The sequence below is a fragment of the Solanum stenotomum genome, chromosome 6 (genome assembly GCF_019186545.1).
Source record: "Solanum stenotomum isolate F172 chromosome 6, ASM1918654v1, whole genome shotgun sequence".
Lineage (NCBI taxonomy): Eukaryota > Viridiplantae > Streptophyta > Magnoliopsida > Solanales > Solanaceae > Solanum > Solanum stenotomum.
This window is the reverse complement of record NC_064287.1, coordinates 36,770,767-36,796,522: the sequence shown is the minus strand read 5'-3', so window position 1 is coordinate 36,796,522 and position 25,756 is coordinate 36,770,767. Positions and strand designations below refer to the sequence as shown.

Genomic DNA, 25,756 nt, shown 5'->3' with positions numbered 1-25,756 from the left:
TTTTTTGTAATTTATTGTACAAAATAACCAACGCAGTCTGTTATCAACACTTGGATCGAGTATAGCAAATGATGACGAAAGTCAACCCGTTACTTCCAACTTTGAGTCGAATATCTTTAGTATGGCTGCAAATTAACAGTTAAGTGAAGTTCCTCGCTCTTCCTTTTTGTTGCTGTGGCGCCCTTACACATCATCTATCTATCTATCTATCTTCTATACTACTTAAAAGCATGAACTTCCAAACTTCAATGTTGAATTACTATAATATCCCCAAATAAAAATGCTCAAATTATTTAATATATTTATTTAATTAATTTTATTATATTAAAAGTAGATAAATTTTCACATTATAGAGTTGTGACTTTTCCGAAGGATTGCGACTTTTTTGAGGGGTTGTGACATTTTCGATGTGTTGCGACTTTTTTGAAGGGTTGTGTATTTTCCAAAGGGTTGTGCCTTTTTCAAAGGGTTGTGCCTTTTTCGATGAGTTGTGAATTTTTCAAAGGATTGTGACTTTTCTGATGAGCAGTGAAATTTTCGAAAGATTCTGACTTTTCTAATAAGGCACTGATTCATACTACTATTTCTTAGCTATAAATAGAGGGTGTTTCCTCTAACTTTTAATCTATGATTTTTAAAGTTTTCTACTCTTCTTCTTCTTAAAAAATCTCAAATGATATATGCGACACTCGATTTAGGTCAAAATTCAATGAAATTTGAGGTACCACATAAGAAAGAGTTGGTGAACAAATCGTAAAAACTCATTCATCAATTCACACTCATAATTTTCCATTACGATTTTCATCACGTACATACTTCAATATTATTTATATCATTTTAGAACATTTATACCCTTTCAGTTAACCTACATATTTTATTTATTAAAAAACACTTATTTTGCTACAAATAGTCATAACAATTTCAACCTTCATGTTTCTCCGGTTATTAATCACAACCATTCACTTCTTATAAATTTTTGGGGATTTCTTTTGTGCGACAATTTGAGATTATTAAAAATTTTCATAAATGATTAATCCTCAATTTGTTGATATGGTTCGCCGAAGTTCATAGCATGAAAATTTAGGTATTTGCTTTCTATTAAATAAGAAAAAAAAGAACCGAGAAATGTGAAAAAATACTACTAAAGAAATGTCACTTTCTCCCAATATTTTAACTTTGAGTGAATTTGAAAATGTTTCCATGATATCTGGTCATTTTGATCTCAAAAAGCAAGTAATTCTATGACAATCTATACTAATCATTTAAAAGTACTTTTTCTATGTTCTTTCAATTATAATCATTTACTAGAGTTTAATTTAGTAATATTAATTTAATTTTACAACATCGTATACCATATTATACGATACACACGTGTTGTGAAACTAGTATTATACTAAAAGTGGGAAGCCACAAAAGTAAAAGTTGAAATACTATTTTGCCCCTATCTTAATTTAAAATGTTATAAAATATCTAAGCAATTATAATAATTATATCATATTATATTATATTAAATACTAAAAATGAAAATGTGTTTTAAAAGGCATTTTAAGAATGTCCCTCCATTCTCCAACATAACTTTTGAGCTTCTACAGAATTCTAGGCAAACTCTATGTCTCTCCATTCTCCAACATAACTTTCGAGCTTTCTACAGAATTCTACGCAAATTTTTGGCTTATAAATATCATGTGCATGAGGTAAAATTATTATTGACAAATACCTAAGCTAATTCGCCTTTCAAAGCTAATAAGAAAAAAGAATTTGATTTCATCAATTACAGAAAATGCTTAAGCATGGAGATCGTCGATTAAGGTAGAAGATTGTAGTGGAGTGTTATCTTGCTTTCCGAAGGGTTTGGGTTTAGTGGTGTCTGTCGTAGTAGTACTTTTATTCTTGTACTATCTTGCTTTTGCTTTCTACCACCAATTGTTTTTATGATGTTTCAGTTATTGCACTTCTTTGTTTTGTAACTGTTTTCGTAATAGTTGTTATATTATATTATATTCTCTTGGCCGTCATTTTTCTTTTTCATATTTACTCTAATTTGCTATACTCGACTCAAATTGAGGGTCTTTTGAATTGATGTAAGGTCTTTGCACACCCTACACTCCCTAGACGAATTTTACGAGATATGTTATTATTATAAAAGAAATATCTATAAATCAGACAACAAATTTAGGTGGTTGGACTGAATTGATAAATGTAACGTTTGGGCTGAATTGATAAATGTACATCTATTTTGCTTTGTTAGCAAGTTTTGTCGAGAAATATGTTTATTCATCCTGTTTGATCAATTATTGATAATTTTTAAAATTTCTTTTGTCTTTAAATTTCAATTCTCTTAGTTAATTTAATATCTAGAGTTAGAGGTATTTACATGCATTTACAGTAATCTAGAGTATGAAATTCAATCGGCATATTTCTATATACCATTATGGGTTATCTAATATTGATTTTCTTCACGTATTTATTGCTAGATGATAACTGTGTTTGTCCACTTTTTCAAATTTATTTCTATTAAGCAAATAAATAACTAAAGTAATGAATTACAGTAAGGGAAAATGCATAAATACCCCCCAACCTATGCCCGAAATCCCAGAGACACACTTATACTATACTAACGTCCTATTACCCCCGAACTTATTTTATAAATAATTTTCTATCCCTTTTCGGCCTACGTGGCACTATCAACTAGATAGCTTGAAAAAATGCTCAACACGCGTTGGCCCCAAAAGATAGTGCCATGTAGGTTGAAAAGGGGTAGAAAATTATTTATAAAATAAGTTTGGGGGGAGGGGGGGAGGTAATAGGACTTTAGTATAATATAAGTGTGTTTTTGGGATTTCTGGCATAGTTTGGGGGTAATATGCATTTTCCCTTCTAGTAAACACATACAAGTTCTAATTTTAAATTCACAAATTTTAAATGGTGTCTCCGTATCATAACAACAAATATTTTCTCAAGTGACATATATTAAAATACCTTTTTGATTTATTATTTTATTACACAAATTAAGCTGAATATATATATATATATATATATAATGGTGTGTGAAGTAATGAATATGATGTCTTGCACTGCTGGTAAATTTTGTCTCTACTTTTATCAAAAATAAGTATGTAATAAGTATTATCTAATTCTGAAAAAAATATGATGCATACTTCGTTATACATAATTTGCAAATTATAGGATTTATCAGTGCAATTACTTTCCTCTCATGGTTTGTGCCTTTTGTTTTTCCTCTTTAAACTTGTAGATTTCAAATTTCGAATATGGATGACTTATTAATTCTATATTTATTTTCTATTTATAGATTATATGAATTAAGTCTTACGAATTGATAGGTCGAGACATATTATCGTTAGTCTGTATTGATATTTGTCTCAAATTAGTCATTTATGACTTTAAGAAGAGTGTTAACTACTAAATAAAGTTTAAAAATTACCGATAATAGCTTCAACGAAATTGATTTACTGTTGATAACTTCAAAGGAATTGATTTTAAACATTACAATGTGCCCCTCATTTGATGTTTCTTGACGCACATTAAAAAAATATTACTCACTTCACACGATTTACATAAAAAATTTATTGTTCTAACGAATCTATAAAAATTCACATCCAAATACAACAAAATGCGTTTCTAAGTTCCTACGATGTAAGATCCTGGACAAACGCTCTTACGCTAACCAGCTAAAAACGAAAACAAGTCCATTCAGCTTATTGTAGAGAAATAAAAAAAAAAACTGCTAGACATACATTTTGGCCAATTACTCTGCCTTCTTGGCTGCGTGTTTTGTTCTGTTCATAGCTTGTGAGTGCTTATCTTCAGCCAACTTCGAATTAACCTCACTCCTCTCCCTGAAGTACCTCTCGAAAGCCCGTGGAAGAAATTGCGGAATCAAGAAACCAAACAGATTGATCGAAAAATACGCCAGATTAGCCACTGCCAGTCCCTTCCCAAACCAGTACCATGTCACATCCTGAAAACAATAATAATAATAATAATAATAAAGTACTTTAGTTACAAATATTTCATGGAATTAGTTTCTAAAAGATTTGATACAATCAATCAATTTTTAAACCAAAAACACATCCGCGAACAAATCCGTTAATTTGATACCTATATGCAAGGCATTATAGATGGAGTACCTTGAATTGTGCATTTGGGGGTAAAGTCTTGTTGATCCACACATCTTGTATCCAATCAATCAAGACAAAGATCCTTCTAACTGTATAAACCAGGGGAACAAGTGCTCTAATCGGCGGAGAAAAGAGGGACAATCCACTTATAATATTCTCAGTTAGAATTTGAAAAGAAAGCAAGAACAAATGAGGAGTGGCAGAGCGAACCGCATGTTGATCACCCCTAGCAAATCCACCCAAAACATATGCCAATGGCAAGAACAATCCAACACTAGTACCAGCAACCATATAAAGACCGAAAAACCGACTGCCCTGAAATAATATTTCGTGGGAACTAGAAGTAGTTGTGCCAAGTGATGGAAACGCAAATCGCGAAAGAAGCAAAAGATATGCGGATGCAAGTGCTGGGAAAATTAGATCAAGTAATGGTACAAGACCACTAGCGGAGAAAACCATAATGAAAGCTACTAATTGTAGCTCAATTACTCGAAGTGATCCCATTACACCTTGTTGTCGCTCAGGCTTTCTTGCTGAAGATGTCGTCTCATCTGGACCCGTAGCTAAGGTTACCCCTGACATTTTAATTGCCTTCAGATTATAATTTTCCTAATTTTTTTTACCTGTAATCCAAAACATAAAAATCTTTTAATCTTTATGTGATTAAAAAAAAATTACTATGTATAGTTGATTGCAAGTAGCTTTAATCTATTAGCTATTTACTTATAAACATGCATTGATGGGATCCAAAAATAAACGGCAAGTAATTTGTACTGATGGTGGGCTAAGATTATTTTTTCCTCTGAAGTTGTTTTCTTAGGGGCAACAAATATGCACGTTACCAAAGAGGGCTAAAGCTTTCACTAAGCTTAGTTAATAGTTATCGGATGCTATAGGTTTGAAGAACATTTAATAAAGAGTGTTAATGTCTTTATCAACATTAATTAATTATTATCAGATTCAAGTCGCTATATACTTTAAAATTATTTAAAAAGACTGCTAATTGTGCAGTAATTAATTGCTTCTAAAAATGAGTTTTTGATGTAGTTCATGTTATTAAACAAAATTGCATGTCTTAACACCTGTGCTTGGTGTAGGGAATTGAATCTGAAACCAGAGTGAATTGTGTCATCAAACAATAGCAAATTCCATTATTTTGCATCAGCAAATCATTCAAAACTATCTTTTATATTATAATTCATAATTGTGTGATATTCTGTTTTCCATTTCTGTTTTGAGATTACACTACATATTCTATTACTTCAGGTTGGAATAAACCAATTTGAGACTTCCATTCTGTATATGATGCTTAGTTTGTTTTAAATTTCTTGATACAAGTCATTTTTCAAGCATTTGAGTATAATCGATTACTGATATTTCCTAAAAAAAAAAAAAAAAAAAAAAAAAAAAAAAAAAAAAAAAAAAAAAAAAAAAAACTAAACTATCTTTTATATGAGAAAAAAGATGGATATTGTTACTTTCTTTTCTGCCATTAATTATGATAATGATATAGATTCTACTTCAATTAAAGTAAACAGAATACGAAAACCATCCAACTGACACATGTTGAAAATTGTAAACGCAACAAATATTCCATTTCTAACCAAAAGAAGAAAAAAAAACATAGCAATAATTAATTAGAGAAAAAAGAATCATTAAGAGTAAAGCGTTGTGGATTTGAATAAAAGGAAGTTTGAATGCTTTGAGAAATAGAGGAAAATTGAACTCACAGTAGCAGAAGAGGGGCCAGCAATTGCAGACTATGTTTTTTTTACCTTACAAGAGAGACAAGGAAATTGATGAATTTTGTTTTGTGAGATTTTCTCATATCCTAGCAGTTGACACGTGTAATAGTTTCTACGTGTGTAAGGGTGTACGTGGAAGTCTCTAAAAAAAGGCTTAGTTAGTACCGTACATCACTACTCACTAGCATGCACATCCTTTTATATTTTAGAACCAAAAGGAAGAAAGCATACGAATTTTTTTTTATTACAATACATAACAAGATTTTATTTTAAATAGAAAAAATTTAAGGAAACTATTCATGTATCCTATGATTTAAATAGCAAAAAATATTTTTTGTTTTTAATTTCCTTTTAAAAAAGAATGATCTATTTTAACTAAATATTGTAATTTTAAATTAAAATTATATTAAATGTATCAAAATATTCTTAAATCTTAAAAATGTGTGATACACATGTAGAAAGCTGAGTTTAAAGTATAACTAGAAAAGAAAATCATTTTTTTGAAACACACCAAGAAAAGTATGTCCTTTTTGTTAAACGAAGTAGTTATTTTACCTAACGTAAGCTTTACCATTTGAAAAGGACATCTTTCTTTGGTTTTACATCGATTAATTTTTAGTGTTTCTATCGATATTGGATATTAATATTTTTGGTTATCTCTGTCCCTTAAACTCCTTCATAAGTTCACATCTATGAGATAGATTGAACACTTGACTTTCAAATGCAACACTATGAAATGATACGCCTTAAATGTCAAGTACTTTCTCAATCGAATATATAGGATACTTTTTGGAAATACATTGAAAGTTCGTGACTCATGGGAGACACCTGAGGTCCATACACCGACACGAACGATCTTCACATGTTTGTGCGGATAATCTCAATACACTATCATAAAATTAAACAATTAACGATCTCTATGTGCCCAACTTATAATCATAAATCGATCTCAACACGATCGATATCCACGTGTTAGACAGTTACACATACTCAATCTCATGTCAATGTATATGTATAATATACTATCAATAAAAGGGGATGATGATACACCTCAATCAATCAATTATCGATATGACATATAATCACCTCAACTATCATAAGTATGTGGGTTCAATTAGAAACACAACTACACAAAAGAAACTAAGTCATTAATATATCAGCTAATGCTCTTATGCTTTGACATTCTTTGATTACAATCCATCATTCTATAATAATAAATTTGCATTTATAACACCGATACTCGTACCAATGCCCATCACACCATTGGTACGAGACTCTCATCTTTCTCCCTCACCCATTGTCTATTCTATTTTTAATCTTTTATTAGAAAAATTTTATTCAACAAAGTCTGAAAGTTTTAACACACCTCGAATGCTAAATATGTGTCACGAATCTTTAAAATTTTTCCTTTCCCTTTTGTAAAGTTTCAAAACATTCCCAATATATCAAATATACAATGTTCATAAGCAAATGAGTCCATAAACACTCATATTACTATATGTCTTGCCTAGACCCAAAACTCACCCAAATCTATAATTAAATTCATAAATCTTAGTGTCCACTAATATGCAAAGTCTCATATTGTTAAACTATAAGCCTAACGTTAAATCTCAATTCCTCTAAACATTACAAATTTGTTACTATTCATATTATACAATATACCTAACATTTACTTACCTATATAAATATACCAAATCATAAATCATAATGTGACAATAATAAGAATAGTAAGTCAAATTTCGAACTATTCACTGAAAGACCGCGATCTCCAAACATCAAATCCCTACGCCCTATATCACTGAATATCTATTATAATTAGTCATCATATAAAATTAACCATTAAACAAAATAGTCACACCATATCCAGGGACCCATGTCGAATCAACAACCAATTTCAATTCAATTACACTTTCTGTTCAACCCAACCAATTGATGACAACTATTTTTTTCAAACTTCCACCATTACATATACTACTAATAATATCATCCAACCCAATATAAAACTTACCCTAAAAGGGGTTTGATTACATTAAAGTGAGCTTTTCTCTCTCTTTCGATAGAAGCAGCACGTTCCCCCTTTTTTTTTCTTCGGTTGTGACCCATATATTTAACTCCACGTAGTTTAATTCACTTTTATTCATGACTAAGTGGCATAGGGTGTTAAATAAATTATTAACTTAGTCCACTAATCATCAATTAAATTAATTCTCTAAAGTTATCTATCAATTAAACAATCATAGTTACCAAATAGTTCAAATATTTTCATTTAAAGAGTCCTTTATGAAATAAAGAAATCCTAGTGTTGAAAACGACCTAAAGGGTCGTTACATTAGGCGTAGTCGAACTAAAGGGCCGTTACACTAGGTGTAGTCGAAGTAATTTGCCTACTAATGGAAGTAGGTGATGTTTTATTTCAAGTGACAAGCCCAATGCTACAACTCTTTCCCTGGATGTCCTGACATATTGTTGGAATATATACTATTAACCATGTGTTTAAATATAGTATTTACTATAGAATAATTATTTATTCATTTTTAATAGATCATATAGTCGTTTATGGTGTTTGTTTACTTATATAATAGATGATTTAGTGTGTAGAGTTTAAGCTTATAATACACAGAGGATTAAATCATCGGTTCTTATAAGTATAAATTTTTTTGTTCACAATCTAAGATGAGAATTGGACATGCCATTGGTATGATTGTAGCACAAGATTATATGTAATTTATCTTGATTATGGGAATGATATAATTCCAACTTCTTCTACTAGTGCATTTTGTATGTATTGAACGGGACCGAGTAGAGATAGTTGCTTTAGACTGACTGACAAAAACATATTCTCTAAACTATTAAATGTACTTATATTCTTAATCCTAATATAACTATTATGATCCGTATATGTTAATTATCGTTTTGATATATTAAAAGGTGAGATTCTAAGATGGGTCAATATACCTGGTAGACTGAATGATGATAATATATATTGGTGAAATAATAAGTTAGTTGACGGAATTCATGTCTCGATATAGAGATTGATGATATGCCTTTTTGAGAAGCTTTAAAGTTTTCATTGTGTCAAACCTTGCAAGTGGATTTATGAATTCGGCACATGAAATATGTTAAGCAGTGCTCTAAAGGAAATTGATCATTGAATTAAGTTTGTTAGTAATTTAATTTATTGATTAATATCAGTAATCTTAACATGGAGAATTACATATGTGTTTAATGGGGAATTTCGAAATATAAATAGAGTAGTGCAATTATGAATTTCTAGTGGAATGATTTGTAACTTATTATGGGAAGAATAATTCAAATTAATTATCTGGAATTATTTCCATAATAGGAAGTCTCAGTAATTAATTTTGTGGTTCCTACCGTGCCCATATTTAACTAGAACTCACAGTCTATTCTAAAGGGAAAAGGGAGAAGTATGTGTCTTTCTCTATTCTAAGGAAAGGGAGAAGTATGTGTCTTTCACTATTCTAAGGCAAAGGAGAAGTATATCACTTTTTCTATTCTAAAGAAAGGGAGAATTAAGGACATGACTTATTCTATTCTAAGGAAAGGGAGATGTACATGTCTTTTTCTATTGTAAAGAAAGACATGGTATTCCTTCTCCTCCCTAGACTAGAAAGAAATCTCTATAAATAAGGATTCTTCTAACACTTGAAAACATGAAGTGTTCTATAAAATACTTGTCCACCTAAGTATTGAGAAAGTTCGGAAGTAAATTTGGGATCACTGTAGAAGACCGAAGAACTGTGGTCCAGTTTGTGAATTCGCTTAAAGGTTCCAGCTTGTCGACTAGCTTGTGGATTCACTTGAAGGTATTTGCTCACGTTTCAAGAGGTAATTCTTGAATTAAATTTCAGAAAAGTTTATATCCTCTAACATGATTGTACTTGTTATAGCATAAACCATGTGTTGTCTATTATTCATGTAAGTTGTATGATTCTGGTATACTTCCACTGTGCATATAGTTTTCCACCAATATCCTGTCCATGCCAAGATCAATTTCGAGAGTTCCATTTACCCGAATTTGATTCTAGAAAGCCTTATGGACCCTTAATGTCATTACTACAATAAAATATCAACCAAACTTCAACATCAAATCCCAACCATTTTCGGATGCCCTAGACCTCACCTAGCCCAGATTCCATCTAGGGCTTGCCTAGCCAAAAAAAATTGAAGTCACTATTCGAAAAGTTTTCTCACCTAAATTCTTTACTGTTGTCTTACTCATAAAAATCAGGTCAGATTGTTATAGTTTTAGTATTCATACTACATTTATGCATATTTTTTTGATGCATCGTCTAATAAGTTTCATCTGTACTGATTCTATGCTCATTTAGGGCCCTTTTAATGATATGATTGTGATAAGATCTTGGTATTCAAAGACTTAATCTTTCCTTCTATTTTTGATTGTCTATATTTTGTATTTGTTCAGACAATTATGTATTGTATAGCCTTACTCTCATACTACAATAGCTCTTGTACTGGTGACACCAGTTCGAAGTTGGAATCTTGTGTATATTTTTACTTTCCTTGTTTTGTTAGCTTAAGAACATTGAGTTTGGTCTAGAATGATCTTTGGTCTGCTTCCCGAGGGTTCTAAACTCATTTTGAGCAACCTTAAGGCTTATGGATAAAATACAGTTTAGGTGTTGGACCCAATTTTTGTTGAGACGAACTCCATTTAAAGTTTCGAAAGTCCATAAAGTTTGAAATGTTGTTTTTGGTTAGGAAGCATTTTTTGTTTATGTTGGTGGGACCCCAAACTATTTCTGAAGATCTAATTGAAACTTGGGATTTTAATACTAAAGTCGTTGGTGCACTTTAATGTAGGAACCTCCTCGCTGAAGCCTGGGTCATTTCGGTGGAGCATCTCCTGTGGAGGGCTGGTCGCTTTGGCGAGTGTCCCCTATCAATGGACCTCTACTCATGTAGAGAGTTTTTCCACAAGAGGATACGATCCTGTCAAACTCCACTCCACTTAAGCAAAGTTTGGCCGTTTAGCAAAACCTCTTGCCGACACTCATTTTTACACTTTGTCAACATCCACGAGGGGCCTAAGAAACAGCCTAAAAGCCTCAAGACCTAAACGAAGGGTCGATTTAGACCAAACTCAACATCCCGGAGCTAATCGCACTAACAAAATTCTCATCCAAGCTTATTCATACAAAATGTTGACTAAAGTCAAACTCAGGCCTCAACTTAAATGTTAAAATGCCTAATCGCACAGACCCGCACTGAAAGCATCGGGAGTGGTGCTGACTATGCTACTATTCTAAAATGACCCTTTTGGAGCTAAGAAATCGTCAGAATTTGATTCTGAGGTCATCTTCCTGAACTCCTAATAAAAAATGACTGTTCAAGGTTCAAAATTCCAAAACACTAAAACTCGCATAAAAACTAAACGAATGACCAGGTACCAAACTGTTTGTTACTAAAACTCACTACACGAAAGCTTCAAACAACGAGCTTGAGGAATTAACACAGAAATGACCTGCAAGTCATTACAACATCCACTACTAAAAAATACTTTTGTCCGTGAAAGTAAGAGTTAAGAATATTTGAAGGCTCGAACAACCCAGGAAATTGGTCCCACATATCATGATTGGTCTCCTAAATTGCCTCCTTATCTAGACGATGCCTTCAACATAACTTAACTACATGAATGTATCTCGAGTTCAAGTGCCGCACATCTCTGGCTAGAATGGCAACCGGCGCCTCCATGAAGGTCAAACAGTCATCCAACTCCACTACATCATACTGAAGCACATGAGACTCATAAGGAACATACCGGCACAACATCGAACCATGAAAGACTAGTGGATAGATGAGAAAATCAGAGACAAAGCTAACTCATAAGCAACCTCTACAGCTGACCGAAGGATCTCAAAAGGCCCAATATACCTGGGATAAGATTGCCCCACCTCCACAATCTCATCACTCCCTTCATGGGTGATACATGGAAGAAAAATCTATCATCAACTAAAAACCTCAAAGGTATCTAGCCACCTATGATCCGTATAAATCTTATGCCTAATCTGAATTGCCCGAAGTCTATCTTGAATCACTCTCACCTTCTCCAAAGCCTCCTAAATCAAGTATGTACCACAAGGGCTAGGCTTTGTAGACCAAAACCAGCCAACTAGAGAGCGACAAAACCCACCATATATGGCCTCAAGCGGGTTATCTGAATGCTAAAATTATAGTAGTTGTTATACACAAAGTCCGCCTAAGGCAAGAACTGGTCCTAGTGACTTTCAATCTCTAAAACATGGTTTCACGTATTAGGACACTTCATCCAATTCTATATGTCAATGATCGTTAGTCAGTAATATAACCCAAATAAATGAGTTGGGGTCAAATCCCACAGGGAATGGTACGTGTTTAAGAATCAATATGAAAGCACGGATACTTTCAAGTCAATCATAGGAATATACATTATCGAATAAAAACATAATTCAAATTAGGGGTGACGCGAATGTCAAATAACAAATGGGGTTTTGGTTTTAACTATCACCTACAACAATAACAAATAACGCGAAAGTAACAATATTGAGACGGGTTCTTGGGATGTGATTGGATTAAAGGCTAACGTAGACGAATGGGTAATTGCAACTATTAGTAATAGCTGTAAATGAGTGAATAAGCTAGACTTTAGTAGGGATAAACTTTCTCTCGAACAATTTACCCCGAATCAAGTTGGTTTCTCTCAAACACCAATAAGTAATCAATTAAGAACATCCTACGCTTTAGTCCATTCACTCTTCGAGCTGAATGTGTGGAAAAAGATTTAGGATTCACTCTCTCGAGCTGAACCCATGACAACCAAATACCCACAGACCATCAATTCAGTAATCTTGGTTTTAAAACCTCTCTCTCGAGCAAGCCAAAAGCACAAAGGTAGAATTGCATTTGCAACTACAACCCTTTAAATAAAACCACAATTACTGATTGAAATCACTTCTAAACAACATTTGCACTAACAATTAGCAATACCCATTAGCTAAATCAATTCATAATCACATAATCACACCCCAAGAATTGGGGTTTTAGCTAGACATCATAAAAAGATAGAAATCGTTACCAAATTGTGTTTCCATCAATTGGATAAGATTAGTTTCGTCTTTACAAAGGTCCAAGTTGAAGAATCTCAAATACCCACTTCCAATTTTTCAAAAAAGGAAAACTTTAATTCTTGAAAGTTAAGGAAAAGTTTTTCTCCAAACTCTCAGTTCAAAACTCAAAAATTACTCTAAAGAGTGTTCAGAATAAAATTTGATACTAAACATAATATTTGAAAATGCATTTATAGTCGCCAAAAATATGGTGCGAAGGATCAATTGTGCACTCAAAGATTCAAGTTGTGACTCACCATTACCAAAGATTCTCAAGCTCGCAATACTTGCTTCAAATGCAAGTTCAAACTTAACAAAGGTACTCAAATACCATCACACAAAGAATGATTCCATATTCACACACAATGGTTCAATAATTTATAGCTCCGGAATCAAATGCAACACTCACAGTCATAAAGATGAACACGATGCATGATTTCACCCATAGTTTTGCCCTTATTTCCCAATCAACCTTTGTTTCAGCTCACTCAAGATCAAAAAGGTATTTTCAATGCTTGTAAGGGGGCTGAGTGTAAATATATGGTCATTTAGGCTCAGTCACTTCTATCTTCATGAAATGTGGTGTGAACAAAACTTCCTTTCCTTCTTCTCATTATTCTCATTTATGCTCATAGGTTACCCCATTATTCACTTTCCATGGAATACCGGACACCCCATTATCTTTTTGCAACTTTATTTAACAACTTTTTCATTTCTTTTTCTCTTTTTTTTTGTGTATGGGGGAGTTCCATCTTCCTTAAAATCATTGGTCAAATGGGACTTCTTTACATTTCTTCATTTACCTTCTCTTTCCACCACACCCCCAACTTAAGCTTTTGGCCTAAATTGACTATTTAAGCAAACCACAAATCATGAGGATTATGGGTAATGGATAAAGAAAGGTCACAATTTCATCAAGTTTCTTCCAAGGAAAGGGTTAAGGTTCAAAGGATGTTCAAGAAAGTATCACACACTCACAATGTTGGCCACAAAAGAGGTATAATATCGAATTGTTTCACACTTTTCAAAGTTGCCTAAGATCATTTCAAAAGATTGCATCACTTAGTCAACCGGACCAACGGGGCAAATTCTAGGTGTCATCAAATAGGGTTCACGATAAGCTCATCACACAAGGCATTGACACCAATGTCAAACAAGACTTAACACTTTTGCTAGTTTGCAATGTTCATCACAAGAGACACAATTTGATAATTGGCTAGTCACAATGAAATGTAAGAAGTTCACATATTGCCTATGCAACTTCACTTGGCCTCATCGTAGTCGCACATTCATTTTTGTTCGATTATAAAGACTATTCAAGTCATCGGTATTGATCAAGACCGATACTCAAATTTGCAAGAGAACAACCACATTTAAACACAAACAAGTGGTGGCACAAATTTTTCAGAAGGGTCCAAAAATCATTTACAATTAAAATGACGAGCCACAAGCTCAAACATCCATAAAATACAATTCTAAACACAATATATACCACAAAGCCCAATGTACAAACAAAACAATAATCACAAAAGACGGGCCTCACCCCACCACAAAATAAAAGCTATTTATCCTCAAATGAAAGCAAAATATCCAAAAGTCAATGAAAAGACAAGACATAGAGGAGGTAAAGAGTAATATTGTCTACATAGTCGCTCCATCTATTGGGGGATCAATGCCCAATGCATCACTCTGAATTTGGGCATCAATGCCCGAAGTCAGCTCCACAATATCACGAGCTCCACTACGGTCAGCCAAGGGCATATCTGCCAAAGAAGCCTGAATAGCTGCATCTACTATGGCCTCTTCAGTCTCCGTAAGGCCCTAGTAAGAAGCGTCCTCAGCAACCCCAAGCATCTCCTCATCCGTCTCTGCCTTAGACTCGGAATCAATTCCCTCTTCAACTCAAATTTCATCTCTGGTGGTAGCCGGAGGCATGTTTGGCTCAACTGGCACATCTGGGATGTCCACCATCTCGAAGATGATGGACATGTCTATGGACTTCAGTTGGTCCACATCTCTCCTTAGTGTAGCAATAGCGGCCTTTAGAGCCATCACCTTCTCGGTGGCCCCTTGGCTACGCTTACACACCGCTATTCTAGCCGCAAGGGCATCAATGGTAGAACTCAATGGTGTCACAGAATCAACAAGGGCTATCTGAATCATGCCCAAAATGGAGGCCTCAAGTCTGGCTGCACGATGACCGGCATAATGGAACAGTTGCCCCATCCGGAGTAATGCAACATGAGTAAGCGGGGGCCGAGAAACAGCAACAACAACAAATCTAGTTTTAGGGGACAATGGTGCAGTAGAAGCACTGGGAGTATCAGAAGGAACAGTACTAGAAGTACCTGAAGGCCCAGGGGCCGGAGTAGGCACAGGTGCCTCTGTAGGTAATCCATCTGTATCCACCACCAGGGTTGCCTTCTTTTTCTCAGCCTCATCTTTCAAGTACTTCGCCTCGATCCTCTGGATGTCGGTAGAAGATGCGGGAATTACTTCTACATCCTTCTTTTCATCTCTAGGCACTCGAGGCCGTTTGCACAGCTTGGTGATCAACACCGGAAAGGGAAGAGAGGTCTATCGCTGCTTGACCCTCATCAACATCTCTTGTGTAATAATCATCCCCAGATTTAGCCTCGTCCCATCAATGATGCAACCAAGACAGGCTGCTTTGGCATGGCGAAGGATTGACTTATTCTGGATGTCATAATGGTACTGGTGATGAAGCCAAACCAATACCTTGCTGCTACATTGAGGTCCTTCTTTTCAATGGCTGTTCCAACCTCAAGCCACTTGGGAGTACCATCTGTTATCAGCAGGGATAACAATCTTTTCATGTTCTCCAGTATTTTTTTCCTGATCATGTGCTGACCGTCATCGTCAATATCATTGGAGCACTCCAGGACGACATTGATGGCATTACTCTCACACTTTACCTTTCTACCCCTAACAATCACATAGTCAACCAGCTTGAATTTGGCTGTCGGCTTCTTCCCTTGTTGTGTCAAAGCACTATAAACACTATAGAATTCTCTAACCCAACTCGGATTATAAGGACCACGGGGATTGGTGAAGATATGAAATTTGTGCGATCTCAGGCAGCTCATGATCTTCGGGTACCTGTCTATCACCCTATCAATTGACAACCTCCTCTCTTATATGATTGTCCTCGGTCCCTCAGTCTTCAGTTGTTCATAGAACGAGGGGGAGGACCTTGTACCGATTGTGCTAGGACCACGACCCATGCTGGAGCAGGAGAAGTGGTAGTGGTGGCCTGGGGAGTCCTGATCCTAGATGGATAATTCATCCTCTTAGAGCGCAACTCTACTCTCTAGGTTGCTAGTGACTCATCCTCCTCAGGCTCAGAAGTTGCAGCCTGATGCTCCCGGTGCTCACCCTCACTCTCAGAAGTGGTAAGGTGAGTGGCGTAGATACCATCACTGTCGGAGCTGGCCTTCGATGAGGCAGGTGCCTTCCATTTGTCCTTTCTTTTCCCACCAGTTGTGGGAGGTTTGGTGCCCTTGGCCCTGGATGCAGCTACATCCTCACTGATTTTTATCCCTTTAGCCCTCTTGTAGGGCGGCGTGTCCCTACCAGAACATTTGGTCTAGCCATGTGTGCAAAACATCAGAAAAAGTTAGAAACAATTCAAGCAAAAGTACAAAAGAAAACAATTGCAGACAGACTCACCGAACCGGTCGGCGAGTCACCGAATCTCTTTGGTGAGCAAGATCAGGCTCGTCGTAAGGAATGGCTAAAAAATTCCTCAGAAAAATGGAATGTTGGCAATGGAAAGGGCCTTTTGGTGAATCACTGACAGCATTCGACGAGCAAAGATCAGCTCGCCGAAAGTTACAATGCATTTAAGGATTAAGGGCGCAGACAAAGGGTGATCAAGGAAGACCTTCGACGTGTTACCGAGTGCATTTCTCGAACTCAATCTTCTCGCAGGAAGTTACAGAATCCAACTCATAATTAAGCATGAAATTAAAGGCTATAAAGGGACCTTCGGCGAACTGTCGAGTGTTTCAGTGAGCTCGACCTAGCTCGCCAAATGACCCAGCATGCCTACTTTCAACCCAACTTCCCAAATTCAAGCCCGCAACCCCCGAAAACAAAATCAAAACATGCACTCCTCTAATTAAACTAAGACCCATTACACCCATGCCCCCGGGATGATCAAAGTTCTCCAGGTTTGGCCAAATTTGGCCATTTGACGACTTTTGCCCTTAGCAATAATGTCAACCACTCCATCATTGGGTAAAATACTCATTTGGCACAAATGCGGGTTACTTAGACTTCACACGACTATACCCAACAACATGCAAGCACAACCTCACAATTTTAATCAATTTTAAGGTACGAAAAACTTGGGAATTTGACAATAAAGGCAATACAGGAAAAATGATTGAATTAAAACAGACATTCTAGCATACAAACACTATCGGAGAGGCCCAACACACTTCACTAAGATAAAACCACTAACAAATGAGTACAAATTTCTAAAAATAAACTTGGGGTTCGAAAAACCAACCTTAGATGCTGAATAAATACTTTGTAATGCTAAGCGACAAAGTAATCCAATTCTGAAAACAAATCCAACGACTGAAATGTAATAAAGATGCAAAATATTGATTACTAAAGTGGGGGTGTGAGTTTGGGAAGTTCAAAAGTGAGGGAAAGTGAAAGAGTTTGAAAGTTCAAACCTTTGGCTTTTAAAACCGTCCAGTTCTCACCCATTCAGCAACATTAGTATTTCTCAGTGACCCACTCGGTGACATGCTGAGTGGGGACTTACCTCGTTGAGTTTTATAGGACCTTTAGTTATTGTGGGGGTCCAAACGACGGACAAAGTGGCGATCACCGACCTGGTCGGTGAATCACCAATCAGCTCCTGGGCTCGCCGAGTTTTATAGATTCCAATTTAAAATTGTCTTGAGTCCAACAACGATCTAAGTCAGGCTCGCCGACCTCTTCTGTGAGTCACCGACTTGACTTTTGCTCACCAATCTCCACTTTTTCAAACTTTTTTCACACTTTAACCTGCAAAATCAACACACCATTATTTCAACTTGAAACGAAAGCAAATAAAACTTGGGTTGCCTCCCAAGCAACATCTTAGTTAACGTCGCGACACGACGCAAATCCACACTCAAACCTCATTCTTAGACGAGATATTAATCATTTGGGTCTCCAACTTTTTGATCGAGACAGAATGAGAGGTAACTGTCTGGCTAAGGGTCGACATGTCTGGCTAAGGGTCTCCAATTGGGATTCCGATCCCTCCATTCTTGATCACGATCCTTCCAACCTTCATATCTGTTCCAACCTTGGTTACCACCCTGGCTTGGGTAGTTTGAATGATAACCACCACCTTGGTTGGCAAAGAAATTCACCTCTTCGTTGTACAAAGCCTCGAACTTGGCATCTTCGGGATTCACACACCAACACCCACGACATTGACACTCCGAACACCAAAACCCATGACATTTTTAGGCAAAATGTCAAGTTGTGTCAGGATCTTGGTCATGTTCTAGTCTCTCTCATGGTCTTTCTCAAGCTGTTCCTTGGTTAATTTGAACGTTAAAGGGGAGACCTGATCCTCACGGGTGTACCAAGCCCAATTAATTGTGGCCATACCATCCAAAAGTTGGGCTACTATAGCATAAGGTTGTTGCATCAAATCTCCCGGAGAAAGTTGGTCAGCTACACCTTTGTTCACCGAATCAAGACTTTGATAAAAATATTGCAGCAAGACATTGTCAGGCAAACCATGAGTTGGGCATTGCAGCACCAACTTCTTGAATCGTAGCCAAGTCTCATGAATTGGCTCACCCTCCAAATGTTTGAAGCTTTGGATGCTATCCCGAAGAGTCATCATCTTCGAAGGAGGAAAAATCTCATTCGAAATACGGTAACAAGCTCTTCCAACAAAGTGATTGATTCTCATGGCAATTCAGTCAGCCACTTACATGCTTCTCCCATTAAAGAAAACGGGACAATCTCAACCAAACCGACTCTTGGGAAATGTTCTTGAAGGAAAACGGACCGCAAACATCAACACAATTTCTAATGTGCTCATGGGGATCCTTATGAGACAAACCACCAAACAGCCCCTTCAATTGTAAGAGCTGCAACATGGTACTTGTAATATGGAACATAGCATTCCCTTCTTGAGGAGGCAAGCGAATGACACCAATTCCGCCCATTAGATGTGGGTCATTAGCATTAGGCTCATTGACATCATTGAGGTTTCTAATGTCATCTTGGTGTCCTACTTCGCTACCATTTCTTCTATTCACACTCATACTTCCTGCTTCAAAACACAAACAACTTAACCAAAACTAAAAGTAAGTAGATTAAACCATAACTAACAAGAACAAATTTCAACTTAACTTAAAATTCTCAACCAACACCACTCCCCGGCAACGGCGTCATTTTGATTTCACGTATCAGGACACTTCATCCAATTCTAAGTATGAACGATTGTTAGTTAGTAATATAACCCAACTAAATGAGTTGGGGTCAAATCCCACAGGGAGTGGTACGTGTTTGAGAATCAATATGAAAGCACAGATACTTTCAAGTCAATCATAGAAATAGACATTATCGAATAAAAACATAATTCAAATTAGGGGTAACACGAATGTCAAATAACAAATGGGGTTTTGGTTTTAACTATCAGCTATAACAACAACAAATAACGTGAAAGTAATAATATTGAGACGGGTTCTTGGGATGTGGTTGGATTACAGGCTAAAGTAGACGAATGGGTAATTGCAACTATTAGTAATAGCTGTAAATCAGTGAATAAGCTAGACTTTAGTAGGGATAAACTTTCTCTCGAACAATTTCCCCCGAATCAAGTTGGTTTCTCTCAAACACCAATAAGTAATCAATTAAGAACATCCTACGCTTTAGTCCATTCACTCTCTCGAGCTAAATGTGTGGAAAAAGATTTAGGATTCACTCTCTCGAGCTGAACCCATGACAACCAAATACCCACAGACCATCAATTCAGTAATCTTGGTTTTAAAACCTCTCTCTCGAGCAAGCCAAAAGCACAAAGGTAGAATTGCATTTGCAACTACAACCCTTTAAATAAAACCACAATTACTGATTGAAATCACTTCTAAACAACATTTGCACTAACAATTAGCAATACCCATTAGCTAAATCAATTCATAATCACATAATCACACCCCAAGAATTGGGGTTTTAGATAGACATCATAAAAAGATAGAAATCGTTACCAAATTGTGTTTCCATCAATTGGATAAGATTAGTTTCGTCTTTACAAAGGTCCAAGTTGAAGAATCTCAAATACCCACTTCCAATTTTTCAAAAATGGAAAACTTTAATTCTTCAAAGTTAAGGAAAAGTTTTTCTCCAAACTCTCAGTTCAAAACTCAAAAATTACTCTAATGAGTGTTCAGAATAAAATTTGATACTAAACATAATATTTGAAAATGTATTTATAGTTGCCAAAAATGTGGTACGAAGGGCCATTTAGCGCAGTAAGTCGGGATCGTTGATCCACTCAGCTATCTGCCCTTTGGTCAATTCCATCGCCTTTTTGCTTTGGCCTTCAACATCCTCAAGTTCTGTAACTTTGGGTGAACCAACACTGCATCGCGGAACCGTTCGGTGACACGCCGACTTGATTCTCCATCGCCGACTTGATTTTATCCTTCAGGGCTTGGCATGTTGGAACTATAGGCGAGATAATAGCCATTCGGCGACTCACCCAATGGATTAGGCGATCAACAAGCTTTCTTTTCTTCGTTCTTTTAGCTGCCTTGTTCCTTTTTGCTCACTAGTGTCCATGCTTTGTTCCTCAATCCAAATACCTGGAAATCAAGGATTTTACATCAGTTATTGGCACAAAACAAGCATTTGAGGACACTAGATCTATCTAAATAAAGCCTTAAATGCGTCCAAATAGTGAATTCATCAAAACACAAGCCCACAAAATATCCTCAACAGCGTGGATAATACCCTAAGGTCAACACGAGTGCCTAACTCATCTTGAAAAGTCCTCCAAAAGCTAGAAGTGAACTGAGCACCCCGATCTTTTATTATGAAGATCGGCACACCATAAAGATTAATCACCTTATGAATGTAGATATGGGCTTACCTCTTGGCACTAAATGAAGACTGATCAGGGAGGAAATGTGTTGACTTAGTCAATCGATCACCGATGACCCAAATGATGTCAACACCTCCAAGGCAAACTTGCCACAAAGTTTATATTGATGTGATCCCACTTCCACTCCATAATGGGCAATATCCAGAACTCATCACCAGGCCTCAAACGCTCTGCCTTCACCTGCTAGCAACTCAGGCAATGGGAAATATAATCTGTAAAATCTCTCCTTATGTCGGCTCACCAGTAATGTTGCCTTAAGTCACGATAGATCTTTGCAGTGCCCGAATGAATAGAATACCTAGAATTATAGGCCTCACGAAGTATCAGTTGAATCAAACCCCTAACTCTTCAAACACAAGTATAGCCTACAAATCACAAAACCCTATCTGAATCCAAAGTAACCTGACCGATATCAGCAACTAACACTGATCTCAAAGGGTGACAACGGCTTCATCCTCAAATTGACGGCTATAAATTTGATCAATTAAGGATGATTGAACTCCCACATAGGCTAAAAGACGCCTAGAATATAAAACATCCAACTGAACCATCTGGTTAGCTAAGGACTGAATGTTCAATTCAAAAGGTCTCTCTATAGTAGATAGAAAGGCTAGACTACCATACTCACTACCTTCCTACTCAACGCGTATGCTACCACATTCACCATGCATGGATGGTAAAAAATAGAGATGTCATAGTCTTTCAGAAACTCAATCTAGTGATGCTACCTTAAATTTAGGTCCTTTTGCCTCATAATATACTGAGATATGTGTAGATCTCACGACAAACTCTATACAAGTAGTGCATCCAGAAGTTAAGCACAAAAACTACCACCGCCAACTCCAAGTCATTGGTGGGTTAGTTGCACTCATGGAGCCTAAGCTGCCTTGACACATAAGCAATAAACCAACCCTGACACAATACAAAACAATGTCGAATGCATCACAATAGACCATCAAGCCATTGTCCTCAACTGGAAGAGTAAATACATGACCAGTAGTCTGCAACTCTTGAGCTTTCAAAAACTCAATTCATACTTCTCAGCCCACTAAAAAGTAACATCTAGGCGAGTTACCTAGGTCAAAGGTGCAGGAATAGTGGAGAAGCCCGCCACAAACCATTTGTAGTAGCCTGCAAAACTGACAAAGCTTCAAACATCAGTAATTGAATTGGGCCTTGCCCAATCACGAATAGCCTCAATCTTTACTGGATCTACCATGATGCCTTATGAGTCCACAAATTGGACTCATTTAGGGCTTTATTTTAATGGAAATAGTGTCGTTGAATGCTTGTTTTATCTCAATACCTGATTAAAATGCTGAAGTTTCAGATATTTGAAGTTTTAGTGGAAGCATGGACACTTAGGCGCAAAACGGAGCAAATAGGGCTAAAAAGAACAAGAAATGGAATCCTGTGGATCGCCGAGTTCAACTTGGCGAGTCGCCAAAATGACATGAACCGCCCTTTTTTCCATTACGCGAAGCCTTGAAGGAAGTGGATCAAAAGTCGAGGAAAGGAGCAGTCGGCGAGTCGCCGATCAGTTCCGCAAAGCAGTACTGTACCACCAAATGATCCAGAATGCGAGGATGCTAAAGGCAAGATACTGAAGGTGATAAGCTGAGCAAAAGGTGGATCACCGAGTTCATTGGTGATCTCGACTAATATCGCCGAACAATCCTCCGCAGCACAATCCGTGAAAACTATAAATACTAGTTAGAACAAATTTGAGTGGAACATTTTAGAGTAAAAATTATTATTAGTCTATAGTATTTTTCTCTCAAGTTTGGAGAGGGTTTTGTGGAGACTTGAAGAAAGGAGTTCTTTTTTCCCAAGTTGGAAGTGGGACTTCTCTATTCATTTTCCTTTGCTTAATTTAAGGTTTAATTTCTTATACCCAGTTGGTTTCATTATCATGTTAGGTATAATTTCTTATTTCTTGATGTGTGGCTAAAAACCCTAATTCTTGGGGTGTGATTTAGCAAATATGGGTTGATATTCTTGTTGGGTCTTGCTTGCTGATAGGTTAGATGTATTTTAATGGTGATTTCACCTAGTAGTTGTGGTTTAATCTAAAGGGTTTGTAGTTGCTAATACAAAGCCACCCATGTGTTTTTGGCTTGCCCGAGAAGGAGGTCGCGAAACCAAAACCACTAGACTGATGGCCTAAGAAGTGGGTCGACATGAGGTTCAGTCCGAGAGGGTGAGCCCTAGTCCTATATCCTAACACTCAGCTCGAGAGAGTGAGTGGGGTAGGGCGTAGGCTGGTCTTCAAGCGACAAATGGGTGTGTGAGAGGAACACATTTGAAACGGGGTAAGTTGCCTGAGAGGGAACTTATTTCCATTAAAAGCTTAGCCTAGTCACTATTATTTTCCAAATTTCCTATCGAAAGCACGTACTCAACAATTTATCTCAACTTATATTGTGGTCACATCCCAAGAACTTTCCCCATACTTGATTTTCTTGTTTATTTTGCTATTTTAGTACTTGTTACAAAACCCCCATTTGATATTTGACACTCTCATGTCATCCCCTTTTATTTACTATCTTTTTGTTCGTTAATATCTTTAGCTACGACTAGTTAGAATGTAATTCTATTTTTCTATCAATTCTCAAAACCGCTCCCTTGGGACACGACCCCAACCCTTGGTTGGGTTACTATATTATAGATGATCGTAGACACTCATACCGTAGGATGGTGTCGTTGGTCACGATAAGCATAAATATGGCGCCGTTGCCGGGGAGTCGTGTTATTCGAGAATTTTTAGTTTACTAGAATTTCCATATTATTTATCGTAGTTCACTAACTTTACTTTCGGTTTTGTTTTTTGTTGAGTTATCCACTTATATGAACATGGCTGAGCAAAGTAGTGGCAAGTTGGTGGAATTAAGCTAAAAAGTCTAAAAGGGCCTCACGCTGACCGCCCTGGCATCTCAGCTAAACGAACTAGTTACCAAACTCTCAGAGGTGGAAGTCCAATGCAATAACAAAGGGAAGTGTATACCCCATCATGAGCAGAGGAAGTCCAGAGATGGGAGAGAAAATCTTGTCGAGGACAGACTTCAAATCATTCTCCAAAAGGTCAACGATCATGATCGAGTATTGGAGGAAATGAAGGAGAATGTTGAAGTGTTGAATCAAATGATTGGATCTCACTCTAGATCAATCTAGTTGATTAGGTCATTCCTAAGTTTTGAAGTGCCTCATCTCCACCCAAATGACATATTGGGGTCACCTAGTGACACTAGGGCTAACCCCAACAACGAAAAGTGAGACCGAACTTACGTCATGCCACGACGTAAAATAAGGCACTTTTTAGGAGGCAACCCAAGGTTTTACTGCTTTTTAATTATTCTGTTCGAATAAGGGTGTGCTGATTTTGTACGGTAAAATGTGAAAGGTGTTGAGTAGTACAAGATGGCGAGCCAAAGACCCAGTGGGCGAGTCACCGAATCTATCTGCGCTTCTGACTTAATCCGTCATAAGGACCCCAAAATAAGGGAGGTCCTGTAAAACTCGATGAGGTAAGTAAGCTTTTGGTGCATCGTCAATGCTATCGGTGACATGACTAACGTAGCTGAAAGGCTAGGAACTGAACGGTTAATATCTGGCCAAAGACGGCCAAATTTTTAAAACTATTCACTTTCCCTCACTTTGATACTTATCAAGTTCCCACAATAGTAGTATTTACTGATTATTGCTTGTAACTAGTATTATAGTTGTCGATTGGTACTCGGAACTAGGATATTTTTGTTGCCTAGCATTACAAAAAGCTATTTGATCGGCATACAAGGTTTTCCTCTAAAGCCCCAATTTTATTTTTGAAAACTTTGCACTCTTTTTTAGTTATAGTATCAGGATGACGTGTGCTGGGACTCTCTGATAAAAATAGGTTGCTATGATGCTATTTTCAATTCGTAAACCTTGCCTAAAATGCTTAAATAATTGAATGCCTTAGTGTTTGCACTTTGAATTAATTGATATCGATAGGGGTATTGCATGTTAGTTGTTAGGTTTATTGGGTGAAGTCTGAGTAACCTATATGTGCACTAAATGACGAAAATTGCTTGATGGAAGATCGGGTAACACCAATCTTATGAGCGGGCATCGTCAAATGGCCAAAATTCGACAAATTCGAGGGAGTCTGAGTATCTCAAGAGTGATGGGTCGTGCAGGTATTATTTGAATTCCATGAGTGCGTGCTTTGATTTGATTTTCTGGGATTTGGAGGATTGAATTTGAGAAGGTGGGTCAAAAATAGGCACGTTGGGTCAATTGGCGAGCTAAGTCGAGATCGCTGAACGACTCGGCGGTTCACCTAATGCCTCCACCCTGCCAATGATTTGGCGCCTCAATTTACGTTTGATTCTATATCTTTCGGTGAGAAGTATGAGGGCGCCGAAAATGTTTGGTGACTCGCCGAAGTATTATAATCACCCTTTATCTGCATCCCTGGGATCCTGTTTAACTATCAGTTTCGGCGAATACATCCTGCTGGCCGAAAGTAGTCGGCGATTCACCGAATGATTCTACCTATCGCTGTTTTCTTCTCATTGTTAAGACAATCCCTTCGGCGAGCTCGTTCAGGTTCGCCAA

At 36.7% G+C, this 25,756-nt stretch overlaps 2 protein-coding genes across 2 annotated transcripts in view; both read right to left on the bottom strand.

Moving 5' to 3' along the window:
- The window catches only part of LOC125869149 (agamous-like MADS-box protein AGL9 homolog), a 594,250-nt gene that overhangs the window by 528,014 nt on the left and 40,480 nt on the right, over positions 1-25,756 (bottom strand). The window lies entirely within an intron of this gene.
- Positions 3,640-4,756, bottom strand: LOC125869148 (uncharacterized). The gene is made up of 2 exons (XM_049549707.1): positions 4,149-4,756; positions 3,640-3,979 (listed from the first exon to the last, which is right to left on the bottom strand). Exons 1-2 carry the CDS (start codon positions 4,719-4,721, stop codon positions 3,767-3,769), a joined length of 786 nt encoding a protein of 261 aa, XP_049405664.1. The 5' UTR covers positions 4,722-4,756; the 3' UTR covers positions 3,640-3,766.